General features: G+C 43.4%; 1 protein-coding gene across 1 annotated transcript; it reads left to right on the forward strand.

Annotated features, from left to right (window-relative positions):
* The first annotated feature begins 1,535 nt into the window (after window positions 1–1,535).
* LOC123450254 (subtilisin-like protease SBT3.10) lies at window positions 1,536–16,322 on the forward strand. The gene is made up of 8 exons (XM_045127600.1): window positions 1,536–1,620; window positions 12,364–12,507; window positions 13,031–13,653; window positions 14,369–14,439; window positions 14,605–14,853; window positions 15,075–15,201; window positions 15,297–15,492; window positions 15,597–16,322. Exons 1-8 carry the CDS (start codon window positions 1,536–1,538, stop codon window positions 16,145–16,147), a joined length of 2,046 nt encoding a protein of 681 aa, XP_044983535.1. The 3' UTR covers window positions 16,148–16,322.
* The last annotated feature ends 27 nt before the right edge of the window (window positions 16,323–16,349 follow it).

Consider the following 16,349-nt stretch of genomic DNA (forward strand, 5'->3'; position numbering starts at 1 on the left):
GCCAGGATTTGGCATGATTCTGTTGGGGGGCTTCCTCCTTTCAAAGATCAATTCCCTATGCTTTTTGATATTTGTAATGATACAGAGTGTACGGTGAATAGGTTATGCCAGGTTGATGATTACTCCTTTTTTAGGAGAAGGTTAAACCCTGAACTTAGAGATCAATGGAGGGAGATGCATAGAATTATTTCTGGGATTGTGCTGACCAGGGATAGTGAGAAAATTTCCTGGGGTCTGACTGAGAATGGGAAGTTTAGCACTAAGTCCATGTATAAGTGGTTAGAGAAACCACTACATGGGTGTCATTATAGATGGATTTGGAAAGCAAAAATGCCTTTGAAGATTAAAAAATTTATGTGGCAGATGTCTCAAGATGCGGTGTTGACTAGAGATGTGATGGAAAGGAAAAATTGACCTGGGAATCCTAGTTGTTCTTTTTGTCGTCAAAAGGAAACTTCGCAACACCTTTTCTTTACATGCCCTGTTGCTAGGGTCGTGTGGAGGTCGGTTGGGGTCACCTTGGGGACTGACAGTTGCCCCAATTCTTACTGGCAATACTACTCCTGGTGCAATGCTTTCTTGCCTGCTGGTGGGAAATATTACACGATGGGGCTTGCGGCTGTGTGTTGGGCTCTTTGGTTGGCCAGGAACAGGGCTACTTTTGAAAATAAATTGATCAAAACTCCCTTTGAGATTATATTTTCAATGTGTTCGTTCCTTCTATATTGGGCAGGCTTGCAGCAGGATGATGATGCAGGAGGGCTTCGTTCTGGTGAGGAGTTGGTGATGACTAATACCATGCAGTTGATGAAGCTCTGCGAGGCAGCGAGGCAGGGGATCGCAGGAGGATGAACGCATTGTCCTTTGATGATCTGTGAGGGATATCTAGCTAGATGTTAGCTCTTATGTCTGGTCAGGACTTGTGCGCGTGGTTATGCTGTGTGAGAGAATAATTTTTCTACTCTGTTTGATTGTTGGCTTTTATGCTATGGCAGTCGGTTCGATAGCGAGCGACTGTTCCATAGATGAAAGCTGGTAATCTGCGAGAGCTTGTTGTCGTATCCAGTACTCTTTTTCTTTTTTCTGTTGACAAACTTTGTGGTACTGTTGTATTTCCGTTTGAAGTAATGGAAAGGGGTGTTATGCTCGGCTCAAAAAAAAAGTTGACCTGGAAATATGGCTCTGATGTTTCTGCATTCCCGGCCGTTCCCTATCCGTGCGCGCCAACGGTGCTTGAGGATTAACTAAACAATGCGCATGCATCTGATTGACGGGCTGATCGATCACGAGTATTACACATATAAAAGGGGTCCTCATTGCAAACTTCAAACACTATAACTCCATAGTAGCAACAACATTGGTGCACCAACAGAAACACAACATGGATTTTAAGTTATAGTACATGCATGCATGCTCCTGGACGAAACAGGAATCATTCTCAATTTCTCATACCAAAACACACAGGGCTGCCTGGTGTGTTCAGCGTGAGGATGAACCAAGTGCATAGTACGCATACAACTCGCAGCTGGGACTTCATGGGACTGCCGCACGACCAGCCCAACGGAATTCTGGCGAGTGCTAGAATGGGAGAGGGTGTCATCATCGGCGTCATTGACTCAGGTTAATTTATTGCCACATATCTCTTACTCCCTCCATCACGTTTTAAAAGACGTGCTTGAAAATTCTTTGAAACCTACTGGTTATTGATTGACTATGAGATGGGCTAAAAAATAGCATTCACATTACACATGCATATAGAAGTAGTACAACGGAATACTCCCTCCGTCCCAAAATAAGTGTCTTAAGGCCCTGTTTGTTTGAGAAGTCCCAGAACTTTTTTTAATCCCAACTTAAAAGTCCCTAGTCCCTATCCGTTTGTTTCCATGGACTAAATAGGGACTAGAGGTCATTAAATGACATGCAAAAAGACCATGTTACCCTTAGTAATGTAGTAGTAGTTAATAAATGACATGCTAAAAGTAGAGGCATTGTTGGAAAAAGTGCCAAAAAAGTGCCAAAAAGACCCTCCCATAGGGACTTCTCCAAATAGTCCCAAATACCCCATTTTAGTCCCTAAAAGTCCCTCCTGTTTGTTTCACATTGGATTTTTTGGGACTTTTTTTAGTCCCTACATCAAAAAGTCCCTGGAAACAAACACCCCCTAAGCTTAGTGCAACTTTGTACTAGCTCTAGTATAAAGTTGAGACAGTTATTTTGGGACGGAGGGAGTACTAATTAGCTGCTAGGAGTAAATGCAATGCGTTCTAAACCTTGTCTATTATGAAAATGCACGTAAATTTAATCGTGTCTTCTGAACTGTGACGGAGGAAGTATATACTCCCTCCGTCTCTAAACAAGTGTCCTGACTTTCGTTTGAATTATTTCAAAATTGAACTAAAATCAAGACACTTATTTTAGCATGAAGGGAGTAGCTATTATTTGGTTGCCCAAGGAAGACGTAAAATTGAGCTCGGACGATTATGTTTCTTTTTCATGGGGATGGCTAGAATTCAGCTAAATTTAAACTGCCAAAACGTCTTATGCTTGGGAACAGCAAGTGTAGAAATTTATTATGCAAGAATAGGAAAAGTCATGCATAAACAGGATAACATGAGACCACATGAGGAACTTTCCAAGTGGTATATGGCCCTTTTAGTTTCATGAGATTTTGAAAGCACAAGAACAAAAAAATATACATGAATAAGATATTAATGCATGTAAAAATAGAGACCTGAAAACACATGCAGATTTTGTAATTTGGGTGTTTGGTACATATGAATATGCAAAAATCACATAGATACTAAGAAACACATTAAAATCAAAATTATCCCAAGCGAAGATTATAGTTACGGTGTTTTTCGTTGTGGGGGGGGGGGGCTAGTGGATTGCAAAATTCAGAAATAGGTGTCGTGGTTTTAGTTCAAATTATGTTTTTTAATTGGGACAAAGTTATTTTTTGCTCCATTCATTTGAACCAGGTTAGAAAAGCAATCCAATAAAAATCTGAAAGATTTCGTGCGAAAAATAATTGAAGGATATTATCTTCTACTAGAACCAAAGGAAATCATAAATATTAAGTCCATAGCCCACTTGGAAAATTATTTCAATTCATAAAGGCCCGGTGCATGAACGCCCTATACGACTATTCTTTTTCCCCCGGTATGGGGGAGGGTGTCATCATCGGTGTCATTGACGCGGATTAATTAGTTTTCTCATCTTTTGCATCGAAAAATTGAGCAAATAATTTGCTTTACAAATACATATTTGCTAATTATCTATAAACTGAGAATAGCTAAATCTCAATCAATGGTACTCCATCTGATCCATATTAATTGTCTAAAATTGCGACAATTAATATGGATCACGGAGAGTATATCTGTTTGATTTTAGTTGGAGATTCGTGCGGGTTTTTCCTTTTGCTCAATGGCAGAGAGAATCATGTCCAAGAATTAAGTCTTGTAGATAGAGGTCGCCGAGTAGAGCCGCTCAGCTTTGTGTTTTCACACAATGTCATCCTTGAAATGTTCATCGAGACGGAAGTTGTGCACTAACATCCAAAGGGTAAAAAACTCCTTATGTGGTCGACGGAGACAATGGTGGATGAGTTGATCTTTAATATCCAAGAATTTCTCTCAAGATCCTCTTGCACCTTCCATTTTTTTATCGAGCAAGCCTCATAGATGAGAGGAGAAATCTCTTTGGGCTTGCATCCAAGGAGCCACGGGGAGTCCCATAACAATGTTCTCACACCATTTCCCACGTGTGATGGTGGTCGATGTATAACTTTTTTACCACCTTTTATTTTCTCCATTCAATGTGAAGGTTATACATAGGAAATTTGTGTAGTTTATGTGAAATTGTCAACAACAATCAGAGTACAAAGCACTTCATCTATACAAAGGTGCAAAGCTCACAAAGAGAAGGAAATTCGGGGGTTCTAGCAACTTTCACACACACACACACACACACATATAGGTGCGAGTCAGACAGCTAGGGGTTAATCCATTGAAAATATGAGCAAATTACTATGAGTTTTAATTTGAATAAATAGTAAAGAAATCATGACGATAGTAACAGAGAGTAAACTAATCATGCAGACTGGTATAGTAGTGAATAGATCAAATCTAAGGCAGATGCTAGAAACAGAAATTCTAGCACGATCTCAAACAGAGAAGGCGGGATTGTATACGGTGCAGCGGAAGCAGAACCGCCAACATTGGTGTTGTCTCTCATGTAGTTGATGAAGAGGTTCTCGAGATCGGGGAAGAAGTCGTTATCCCGGAAGTAGTTACTACCAGCAGTCATGCGAGTGCGGTCCCCAAAAACCTGATCGCCCCTCTTCCGTACAGGATCACGAGAGGCGGGGTTATAGAGTCTTGTTGTCCCTTCTTGCGGTGCACGCCAAAAGGAGGGATAGATAAGACTTGTGTGGCAGCGCATGTTCTCAAATGATGTGAAACCATATGTTGCAGTGACGGCTAGGGTAGACCTCTGCATGTTTATATAGTGCGGATCGGGTAGGTCGTGGGAGTAAACCCACGTCCAAGTCGGTAACAGCCCCACGATCCGAAAGAATTGAAAAGTGTTGAGTAATCAACATGTCTGTTAATTATCAATTAATGTCTCATTAACTTTCTCGAGCGGCAAAATAGACAACATGCATAGTTTTGTCCTCGTCTCGGCTCATTCTTGAAACCCGATGTGGTGCGTCATGATGAGGCATGGAGTGGTGAGGCGAGCGAGGAGTAGCGGGCGCATAGGTCTCCTCTTCTCATGCTTATACAAGTGCTAGAAGAGTTCACCATATAATGTGGTGTAACTCTCTCCCAATTGTTGGAAATATGCCTTAGAGGCAATAATAATGTGGTTATTATCATATTTCCTTGTTCATGATAATAGTTTATTATCCATGCTATAATTATATTGATTGGAAACTCAGATACATGTGTGGATACATAGACAACACCGTGTCCCTAGTGAGCATCTGCTAGACTAGCTCGTCGATCAAAGATGGTTAAGGTTTCCTAATCATAGATATGAGTTTTCATTTGATAACGTGATCACATCATTAGGAGAATGATGTGATGGACAAGACCCAACCGTAAGCATAGCATTTTATCATATCACAAAGTTTATTGCTATTGCTTTCTACATGTCAAGTATATGTTCCTGAGACCATGAGATCATGCAACTCCCTGACACCGGAGGAATGCCTTGTGTGTATCAAATGTCACTTCATAATTGGGTGATCATAAAGATGCTCTACAAGTATCTTCGAGGGTGTCTGTTAGGTTGTCATGGATCAAGACTGGGATTTGTTACTCCGTATGATGGAGAGGTATCTCTAGGCCCTCTCAGTAATACAACATCACAAGAAGCTTGCAAGCAATGTGACTAAGGAGTTAGTCACGGGTTATTGTATTACGAAACGAGTAAATAGACTTACCGGTAACGAGATTGAACTAGGTATGGAGATACCGACGATTGAATCTCGGACAAGTAACATACCACTAGACAAAGAGAAATGTATACGGGATTGATTGAATCCTTGGCATCGTGGTTCGACCGATAAAGATCTTTGTCGAATATGTAGGAACCAATATGGGCATCCAGGCCCCGCTATTGTTTATTGGCCAGAGAGGTGTCTCGGTCATGTCTACATAATTCTCGAACCTGCAGGGTCCGCACGCTTAACGTTCGGTGACATTGGAGTAGTATTGGGATATGTGCGGTAGTGACTGAATGTTGTTTGGAGTCCGAATGAGATCCGGGACATCACGAGGAGTTATGAAATGGTTCGAAGGTAAATATTTATATATGTGAAGTCCTATTTTGTTCACCAGAAATGTTTCGGGCATTGACGATAGTGTACCGGGGTGCCGAAAAGGGTTCCAGGGTCCACCTGCCTTGGGGGGCATATGGGCCATAGGGGGTGCGCCCTAGCGAGCATGGGCCAGGTGCATCATCCCCTAGAGGCGAATTAGGCTTGGGTGCAAGAGTCCCAAAGGGACAAGGCACCCCGGAGGTGCCTTGGAGGAAGGGGACTCCTCCCTTCCTTGTGAAGGGACGACTCCTGCCTTGACCGCCGGCCCTCCCTTGGAGGAGGGGTCAAGGTTGTGCCTCCCCTCTTTCCTTTGCCTCCTATATATAGTGGAGGGGAGGGGAGGGCTACACACACCAATCCTCACGCCCGTGTGGCAGCCCTCCCTCTCCCGTTACTCTATTTTCTCCTCAGATCACATCTACAGTAACGCTTGACGAAGTCGTGCCAGGATTGCTCCACCATGTTGTCATGCTAGTTGAGATTCCATCTACTTATCCTCCCTTGCTTACTGGATCAAGAAGTAGGATACATCATCGATCCGCACATGCGTTGAATGCGGAGGTGCCGCCCATTTGACACTATATCGGGACGATCGTGATTGGATCGCGGAGTCTTACGACTAAATCAACCGTGTTTCCTAATGCTTCCGCTTACCAATCTACAAGGTATGTATATGCACCCCCCCCCTCTCATAGCTATACATCTCCATATATACATCTTTGGTGCGTGTAGGATTTTTTTTTGTTTTCCATGCAACGATCCCCAACACCAACTAGCGGTATGGGACTAAACATTAGTCCCACTCACACCATACAGCCATGCATGAGTGGTCCATGAGAATTCCAGAATTATGTTGGGCTTTGGGCCAAAAGCCTACTAGAAAATTCCATCTTTATAGTTCTTGAAGAAGTTTAAAGCCTCATCTTTTGATTTCAAAATGTACACGTAAAAAATATCTAGTGGAGTCATCAATTAACATCTTGAAGTATTTCTTTCCACCTTTTGTCAACACGCCGTTCATCTAACAAAGATCATAATGTATAAGCTCTAGTGGCACCAAGTATCTTGCATGTGTATTCTTATAGGACTTGTGAGGTTGCTTAGCTTGCACACACACTTGGCACTTGGAGCCCTTAACAATAGTGAATTTCACAATTAAACTCATATTGGCTAGCCGCAACATGCAACCAAAGTTAATATGACAATGTCATGAATGCCAAACATTAGACTCATTATGGTGGAGAATATGACTAATAAATTTAGTGAAAATATCTAACAAAGATATGCGGAACAAGCCTCCGCACTCATAGTCATTTCCAACAAATTGTCCATACCTAGAAATTACAACTTTATTGTACTCGAAAACCAACTTAAAACCATCTTGACATAAACGGGAACCATAGACGAGATTCTTATTGATAGAGGGCATATGATGAATGTTCTTCGGGTGCATGATCTTCCCCGAAGTAAACTTATGATCAACTGTGCCAACACCGCGAACACTAGCATGTGACATGTTTCCCCATCAGCACGAAAGAAGTCCCCTTATCTAATAAGAAGAAAACATGGAAGCATCATCACAAATACGTACATTGGCACCAGTGTCAATAAATCAATGAGGAGAATGACAAAATGAAAAGATGGTAGGAATAATATTTTACCCATATTCCTTCATCTCAATATCACCGATGACAACATTAGCAGACTTCTCGCTCTTCTCACTTTCGCGCTCCTCATAGAAGTTATGAAATCTTGGAGCCTAGTGATTAGGATCATCGCACACATGTCATAGTCCCTTCCCCTTCTTATGAAATTTCTTCGTCAAGTTTGTAGAGTGTGATGACTTGTTGTTTGCATCAAACTTTCCTTTGCCGTGAGATTTGTTCTTCTTATTTTGGGCTTGTTAGGATGGAAGTTCTTATTCTGTACGATGTGGGCACTAGAAGCTTCCTCGGTAACTCAAGCACGTGTGTATTTTTCTCTCCCTTTCTCTTAAACATCAAGAGAGCCAATGAGATCTGAAACGGTAAACTATTGTCTCTTGTGTTTTAGAAAAGAAGAAAAATTGCTCCACGAAGGTGGAAGCTTGGCAATGATGCTTCCAACAACACACGCTTGAAGTACTCAAGTTCCTTAGCGCGTGACTGTATCTCATGAGCCTGCTGAACAACAAAGCACTCATCGATCATCTTGTAGTCACATAATTGCTCCATGACGTACAACAAAGGACATGGATGTCGCCTAGAGGGGGGTGAATAGAGGGGGCTTGAACAAATGCAGAATAAAACTAATGTTTAATATGTCAAGCACAAAACCTAATACAACTAGGCTCACCTATGTGCACCAACAACTTATGCTAAGCAAGATAAACAACTAAGTGATAGCAAGATATATAACAAGAAACAATATGGCTATCACACAGTAAAGTGCATAAGTAAAGGGTTCGGGTAAGAGATAACTGAGGCACGCGGAGACGACGATGTATCCCGAAGTTCACACCCTTGTGAATGCTAATCTCCGTTTGGAGCAGTGTGGAGGCACAATGCTCCCCGAGATGCCACTAAGGCCACCGTAATCTCCTCACGCCCTCGCACAATGCAAGATGTCGTGATTCCACTAAGGGACCCTTGAGGACGGTCATCGAACCCATACAAACAAGGTTGGGTCAATTTCCACAACTTAATTAGAGGCTCCCAACAACACCACGAAGCTTCACCACAATGGCATATGGCTTCGAGGTGACCACAAATGGTCGGGGCAATCTCCACAACTAAAATGGAGACCCCGACGCTTGCCCGGAGCTTTACACCATAATGATTGAGCTCTGAGGCGCCACCAGGCTTCTAGGATGCCAAAGCATCCACGAAGAACAATCTCTAGGGGTACCAAGTACCCAAGGGTAATAAGTTTCTCAACTTATCACTTCCACGTATCACCGTGGAGAACTCAAACCGATGCAACTAATGCAATGGCAAGAACACACGAAGTGGTCAAATCCCTCACACTCAAATCCCTCCACAACAACAAAAGCTATGGAGAAATATGAGAGGAAGAACAAGGTGCTCACAAAGAAATCCAAGATCAAGATCCAAGGGGTTCCCCTCACATAGAGGATAAAGTGTTTGGTGGAGATGTGTATCTGGATCTCCTCTTTCTTTTCTCTCAAGAACTAGCAAGAATCATTGGAGGGATCGATAGTTAGCAAGATCTAAGAAGGTCAACAATGGGGGAAGAACACGAGCTCAACAGATGGATTAGATCCAATGGGGAAGAAGACCCCCTTTATATAGTGGGGGAAAGAATCCAACCGTTACCCCCACTCACAGCCCGAGCAGAGCGGTACTACCGCTGCTAGGAGCGGTACTACCGCACGGTAGCTTCACCAACCACAGTAGTAAAAAATTACTTCCGTGCCTACCACCGCTGAGGCTGCGATTGTGCAAAAGTCCAACGGCACAGTAGTACCGGACGGTACTACCGCCAGAGAGCGGTAGTAAAAAACAACTACCGCTGGCACCTGCGGTACGACCGCTAGCCACTGAAACTGCCATAACTTTCACATACGAGCTCCCAATCGAGAAAACTCAAGCTTGTTGGATTCAGGACGACAAGAGCTATCCAAACAGCTCTGTGAATGAAGAACCGACAAAAACTTCCAACATCGAAAACATCATAGAAGATGCATATGGACTCCGTTTTTTATGAACTCGAGCTAGTCATGAAGATGACCATAATCTCTAAAACTTACAAGGAGAAACACTAAACAAGAACCAAGAAATATGATGCAAGGATGCAAATGGTTTGAGCTCTCAACGAACGATACGATCAAGCTACTCACTTGAGAGCCCCCTTGACAGTACGACAACCTATCCTAAAATACAGAAACCTATCAAGGGCAAACCTGTACCTTGCACCTAGTCCTCTTGAGCTACATGACGATGATCTTGGCTTCCTCAAGATGGACCACCTCTCTTGATTGCGTTGGTTTGATGAAGACTAGTTGATTGCTCCCCATACTCACTATGGGTGAGTCACTCTTCAGCACATCTTCACAAGTCCATTGCCACGACAATGGACGACAAGCTTCAAGGATGATATCTTCGTGATGCTCCACTTGAACTTGCACATCGCAATCTTGATGACGATCACCACTTGATGTCATCCTTCATAGGTTGAATGAGATCTCCCCAAAACCATGGAAACATACCTAACCCCACATAGAACTCTCACGAAAACCATGGGTTAGTACACAAAAGCATTATGGACAATGCTTACCATACCATGGGATCACTTGATCCCTCTCGGTACATCTTGTACACTCTATGTGTTGATCATCTTGATTTACTCTTTGCTTAGTCTTGATCAACCTTGTGTTTTTATGACCAATCTTTGGATAATACTTTGAATACCACCTTGGTCATCATATAAACTCCTTGAAACCAACAGATGGACTTCAAGAAGTGTCTATGGACAAATCCTTTGAATATAACTCAATGCAACCATTAGTTCATAGGGATTGTCATTAATTACCAAAACCACATACAGAGAAATATGCTCTAACAAACGCATTCGTTAATTATCAACTAATGACTCATTAATTTTCCTGAGCAGCAAAAATTTAGACAACATGCATAGATTTGTCCTGGGCTCGATTCATTCCCGAAACCCAAAGTGGTGCGGCGCATCGTGACAAGGCGTGGCGTGGCGAGGCGAGCAAGCAGGAGGAGCGCGCGTATAGCCCCCTCTTCTCATGCTCATACAAGTGCTAGAATAGCCCACCTTATACGGTGGTGCAACTATCTCCCAACTAGAGGTATGGGACTAAACATTAGTCCCACTCACATCACACACAACCATGCATGAATGGGTCGTATGAGAATTTTATAATTTTGATGGGTTTTGGGCCAAAAGCCTACTAGCAAATCCCAACATAACCCAGTACATGAATGGATGCCCCTCGCTCTTATATCCATTAGGCCAACTCCAATGTTGAGACACATTTCGTTCGCTTTGGTCCGCTTGGGTCCACGTGGACAAAAAACAAGGCACGACTCGTTGACGCAAACAGACAAATGTTCGTTTTCTTATCCACTTGGACCCATTTTTAGCCTAAATTTGGGTCGGGTTTGGGTTTGCGGGGACACACAGCAGACACCCGTAATGTCCTCGCCATGTTCGCCCCTAGCCCACCCATCAGTGGTACACCATCTTTATTCCCATCATTTCCTTTCCAAATCCTTCCCGCCCTCCCGTCATGGCTAACGAGCCCAGACCCCGATGGCGCCCCCTTCCCCACAATCCACGTCCCCATCGTGGCGGCTCGAGTCGTGGCCCTGAAGAAGCCGAAGAAGGAGATCACACCGGAGGAGTGGTCGGGCCAGATGGCAAAGCGACCCGACCGGAGGAAGAGGGAGTAGGAAAAAAGAAGACGTCACCGCCGCAGTAGCCGCTAAAGCCAAGGTCGCCGCTGCATAGAGCGAAGCCCTCGTCGCCAAGGCCGCGTAACATGCCCTCCTCTTGCTAGGGTATCGTGAGCCGACCCTTCTCGCCGTGGCCGCTGTGACGGACAGCACGGGATTATTGGTAGCCCACCTGCCCAGGCTTCCGGAGTCGCCGCACATGTCCATAACATCTCCGACGTAAGGGTTCCTTCCCGAACACGACCTAACTGTGTCCCACTTCTCCATTTCGCCAGAGGACGACTTGTCGAGATGCATGAACTATGGCCGATATGCGATTGTTTTGTATGCCCGCATGAATTCTAGCTTCATTTGCAATTTACTTGCTATTTTTGATGATGAAAATATCTTTGTCGAAGAAAAATTCAACGAGGCGTGTCAAATGAGTCAACCGGTTGGATGCACTGTTCAGAAAAGGACCCACAAAGAACAAAGACCACCCCTACAGTCGACTCAAACGGACGTAAACAAACAATTTGATTCGGCGCCTTGGAGTTTACATCATCCATATGCAGTTAAGAAAAGAAAAGGCGAATAAAAGGAATTCAAATAGTGACGCGAGAACCAACCCGAGGCGTCTGATCTGAGATGAATGTCAACAGCATCCTCCTCTCGGCGCGAACCAGTAAGTGCTGCTGCAGACCGTTGGATGCATATGGACGGCTGGGGAGGCAAAATTGACAAATTTGATCCAGGAGCCAAAGTATTTGACAAACTGAACTACGTTTGAAAAAAATTCACCCAGCTGACCCTTTTGTGTGGCGCCCGACAGTTAGGCGCCACACTACATTATGTGATGCATTTGTCTTAGGCGTCATACAGTGTAGTGTGGCGTCTATGCTTTAGACCTCACACTAGGTCTCAGACGTCACACAACGTAATGTCCGGCGCCACACAATGTTGTGTGACCCCTAAAACAAAGGCGTCACACAAAAGATCAGCTGAATGAAAAATTTCAAACGCAGTTCAGGTTATGTTTTGTTTTTGGGTCAAAATTTTCCACTTCACCGGCTGAGGAGAGCTCTGACAATTAAACAGTGCATCAGACATAACTGAAGTTAAGCGACACTTGACATCCAGATCCAGGCATCTCCGCCGCCGCCGCCGCCGCCGGTCTTTCCCGGTCAGGTGGTCCTGATGCTGTCTCCATCCAGCTGCCTGCGACTCACCTCATCTGGCGGCATCACGGACATTTTATTCTGGATCCAGATTCATTGGCACGATGTGAGCTGTTGCTGGTAGGCGCATTCCTATTTCTTGATCTGGCTTAGACATAATCTAGTTTGAGTAGCTCAATAACCATTGACTTCCTTCCGACCGACGCCAACTAGCAAGCTGCAAAGTAGACATACTGTTTGAGCTACATCCCCATTTACTATAGAAGCAGACCTACTGTCTGTATAAATTCAGTTGCCTTCATTTGCCTAGACACGTACAGAAAAGGATATATTCGTTCAAGAATGCCTCTGTGAAGATTTGCCATCCTGGGTGCTGGAGATATAAGAGAGATAATATTCAAAATGTTTTTCTTTTCTTGGGCTAGTGTTCAGTTAGGGAAAGTTTGATTTTGTTGTGTCATGAAGATGCGTTGGTGATATATGTATTACTCTCACACATGGACCTTCCATATATCGTTTATGGAGGAAATGATATGTTTTTACCATAAGTGTGAAACAGAAAAGTTGAAAGGGTCATCTGATGAAAACTGGACAGTGCATATTGGAACATGACAGTTTTCACATTTCAGGTATTTGGCCAGAGTCACCGAGCTTCAGTGACGATGGATACGCGCCCCGTCCTCCAAGATGGAAGGGAACGTGTCAATCTGGCAAGTCCTTCAGCCCCAAGAGCTGCAACAACAAGATCATCGGTGCACGGTGGTACGCGGATGTCGAATCCCAACTAGTAGGTGAATATTTGTCTCCCAGAGACCTCAACGGCCATGGCACCCATGTGGCCTCGATAGCAGCGGGTAACATAGCCCACAACATCAGCTTCCATGGGCTGGCATCCGGCGTTGCGCGCGGCGGCGCGCCAAGAGCCCGCATCGCGGTGTACAAGGCTTGCTGGAGCCTTGAAGCGCCACCAGCTGACGCCACATGCAGTGAGGCAGCGGTCATGAAAGCTATAGATGATGCCATCCATGATGGTGTCGATGTCTTATCGCTGTCCATAGTCAACCTGTTGGGTCACCTCCCCGCATTTCATGCTGTGGCAAAGGGTATACCGGTGGTATATGCAGCTGGGAATTTTGGACCTTATGCCCAGATGGTGGGTAACGTAGCTCCTTGGCTGTTTACGGTTGCGGCATCAACGGTGGATCGGTTGTTTCCTACTACCATCACTCTTGGAAATGGCCAGACACTTATGGTATGTTTCTGTCTTCTATCCTCTTTTCATTGCAAGTAGAAGCAGAGTTTGTCTTTAGATCTGGGTTCATATTCTGGAATTCACAATTGGTTAGAAAATAACCAACAGCGGCCTTATAAGGTGAGTTGTTAGATCTGGGATATGAACTTTCCAGAGTAAGTTGGATGATTTACTAGATCACAGGGCTCCGTGGCTGTTGATGTATTTTCTTCCTGTAATAAGCTACTGTAGTACTTAGTTTGTGATCCCACGAATCGATAATGACCTCATATTCAGTCTTGTATAAACTGCAATAGTGATTTTAGGTTGTAGCCTTGTCGCATGTTCTGCATCACAATGTACCTTGCCTGTTGCGAAGAAAATCCCGAATTTGACTGATGCATATAATCATGAGCTGAACAGATAGTTTTCTTCATAAGTGAATAAGTGATCAATTTTTCATTAGAATGTGAGTCCTAAAATCAGATTGAGGCGACTTGATCTTGAGGACATGCCTGTTAATTTAAGGTTGGCAGGTTCAGTATATCTCACGAAACATGATCATCTATCTGTAGATAGAAGAGAAGGAAGCACCATAGTGTAATACTGTAATATAAGGGTTTATTATCGTATTTTCCTATATATTATTGATTCTCCCTCCATTTCATGTGGTGGCAAAGGGATTAACCCAGGAAAAGTACTACATATTCTAATAATGATTTTCCTATGCTTATAGGGACAATCCTTGTTTGCGGATATGGAAAGAGCAAACCAGTTTCACAAGATCAAGCTCTATATGAATGGCATGTATGATTACACTATATGCTCTACTCGTGCACTTTCATGTTTCATTTGTTTACTTATGCATTTTATATTACTGTTTATGGAGCCGTAGCCCATTACTATTGTGAAGTGTTTGCTATATACCATGTGTGTGTATTTTATTGGTTTCATCCCCCTTGTAATTTGCAGGTGTAACTCGACTCTTGCAAACAGTACAGATGTGAAGGGGAATATTGTCCTTTGCTTCAGTATAACCTCTGTTTTCCCGGTTGCTCAACTGTATAGGTTAGCAACTGCAGTGATCAAGAACGGAGGAGAAGGTTTTATCTTCACGCAGCAAAATTCGGACCTTCTTGTTGCCTGGCAGTTTCGTGCCATGTCCATCCCATGTGTTTCTATTGATTTAGAGGTTGCCTACAAGATAATTCAGTATTTCAGGTAAGTATGAGGTTAAGATCTTCCTGGGTTAATCCCTTCTAAATGTTTTTTTGTGTTTATTTTATTTAAAATACAAGTTGCAGTATCCAAAAGTAAATACGTGAACATAAGTTCTAGAGAAAAAAATGATGATACGTGGACATTTTGTTGTTATTCAGAATGTAAGTGTATATTTGCTACTCCTACTTTAGTTGGCCTTAAACACTTCTCCGTCTCAACAGTACCAGTCAGGATCCGGTAGCAAAGGTTTCTTTAAGTCGAACAACAACTGGAAGTGGATTTCCTGCTCCAAAGATTGCAGCTTTCTCATCAAGGGGTCCAAGCTCCGTCTATCCTGCAGTGCTCAAGGTATATACTGCAAAATTATAGTTTTTTCATCATAAATTGTTGATCTTTGTGTCCTTAACATATGAAATGATACCTTCACACTGCATTATAAACAGCCTGACATTGCTGCACCGGGGGTGAATATTTTAGCAGCAGCGCCACAGGTTGGTGTTTACAAGGAACTGGGGCTCTACTTCTTTGATTCAGGGACATCCATGGCTTGCCCACATGTATCTGGCATTATAGCCGTGCTCAAGTCACTCCATCCAGACTGGTCACCTGCTGCTTTCAAATCAGCACTCATGACAACTGGTAGGTATAGGCTAATTATGTTGATAGGCTACCGTGGACTTTGAAGTATGTTCAACATCAGATGTTCATAATGCATTGTCTAACAAAACTAAGGGGTTTTGCAGCATACATTACAGACAACAATGGTCTCCCATTACTAGCTGATGCAACCCCAAATAAGATTGCAAATCCTTTTGATTATGGAGCTGGATTTGTCAATCCGGCTCAAGCGAACGATCCTGGACTTATATATGATACCGATGCTTCAGATTACCAGAAATTGTTCAACTGCATGTATGGGTCAGACACAAACAGTAGTTGTATAGCAACTGAGAGATCCTTGTTTGACCTGAATCTCCCATCAATCGCCATCCCCAATCTCAAATCATCGGAAACGGTATCAAGGACTGTCACCAATGTGGGCCAAGCTGATGCAGTGTATAGAGCATTTGTTGAGCCCCCTGCTGGAGTTGAGATGCTGGTCAAACCCATGGTGTTGGTGTTTGGCAAGGGTACAAGCTCACAGTCTTTCAAGGTGAGCTTCAGGGCAACACGAAAGATCCAAGGCGATTACTCATTTGGTAATTTGGTGTGGCACGATGGTGGCAGTCATTGGGTCCGAATCCCGATAGCAGTTCGTGTTGTTATCGAAGATCTCTATTCAACCGTCTCCTAAACTATCGGTGTGGAGGTAAAGGGTTAAGTTTGTAGTTAATGTATGTAATAAGTGATGTGTTACCTGACGTTTGCATTTGTTGTCTGTTGCGTCGATAATTTTACAAGAACAAAATGCTCACATATCATGATAGCTGAGCTTCATTTGATGAGATAAAAGCAGTTTTTAATTGTTATTTTCAAGCAGTTTTCACGGATTATTT

This window comes from Hordeum vulgare, chromosome 4H (genome assembly GCF_904849725.1).
Source record: "Hordeum vulgare subsp. vulgare chromosome 4H, MorexV3_pseudomolecules_assembly, whole genome shotgun sequence".
Taxonomy (NCBI): domain Eukaryota; kingdom Viridiplantae; phylum Streptophyta; class Magnoliopsida; order Poales; family Poaceae; genus Hordeum; species Hordeum vulgare.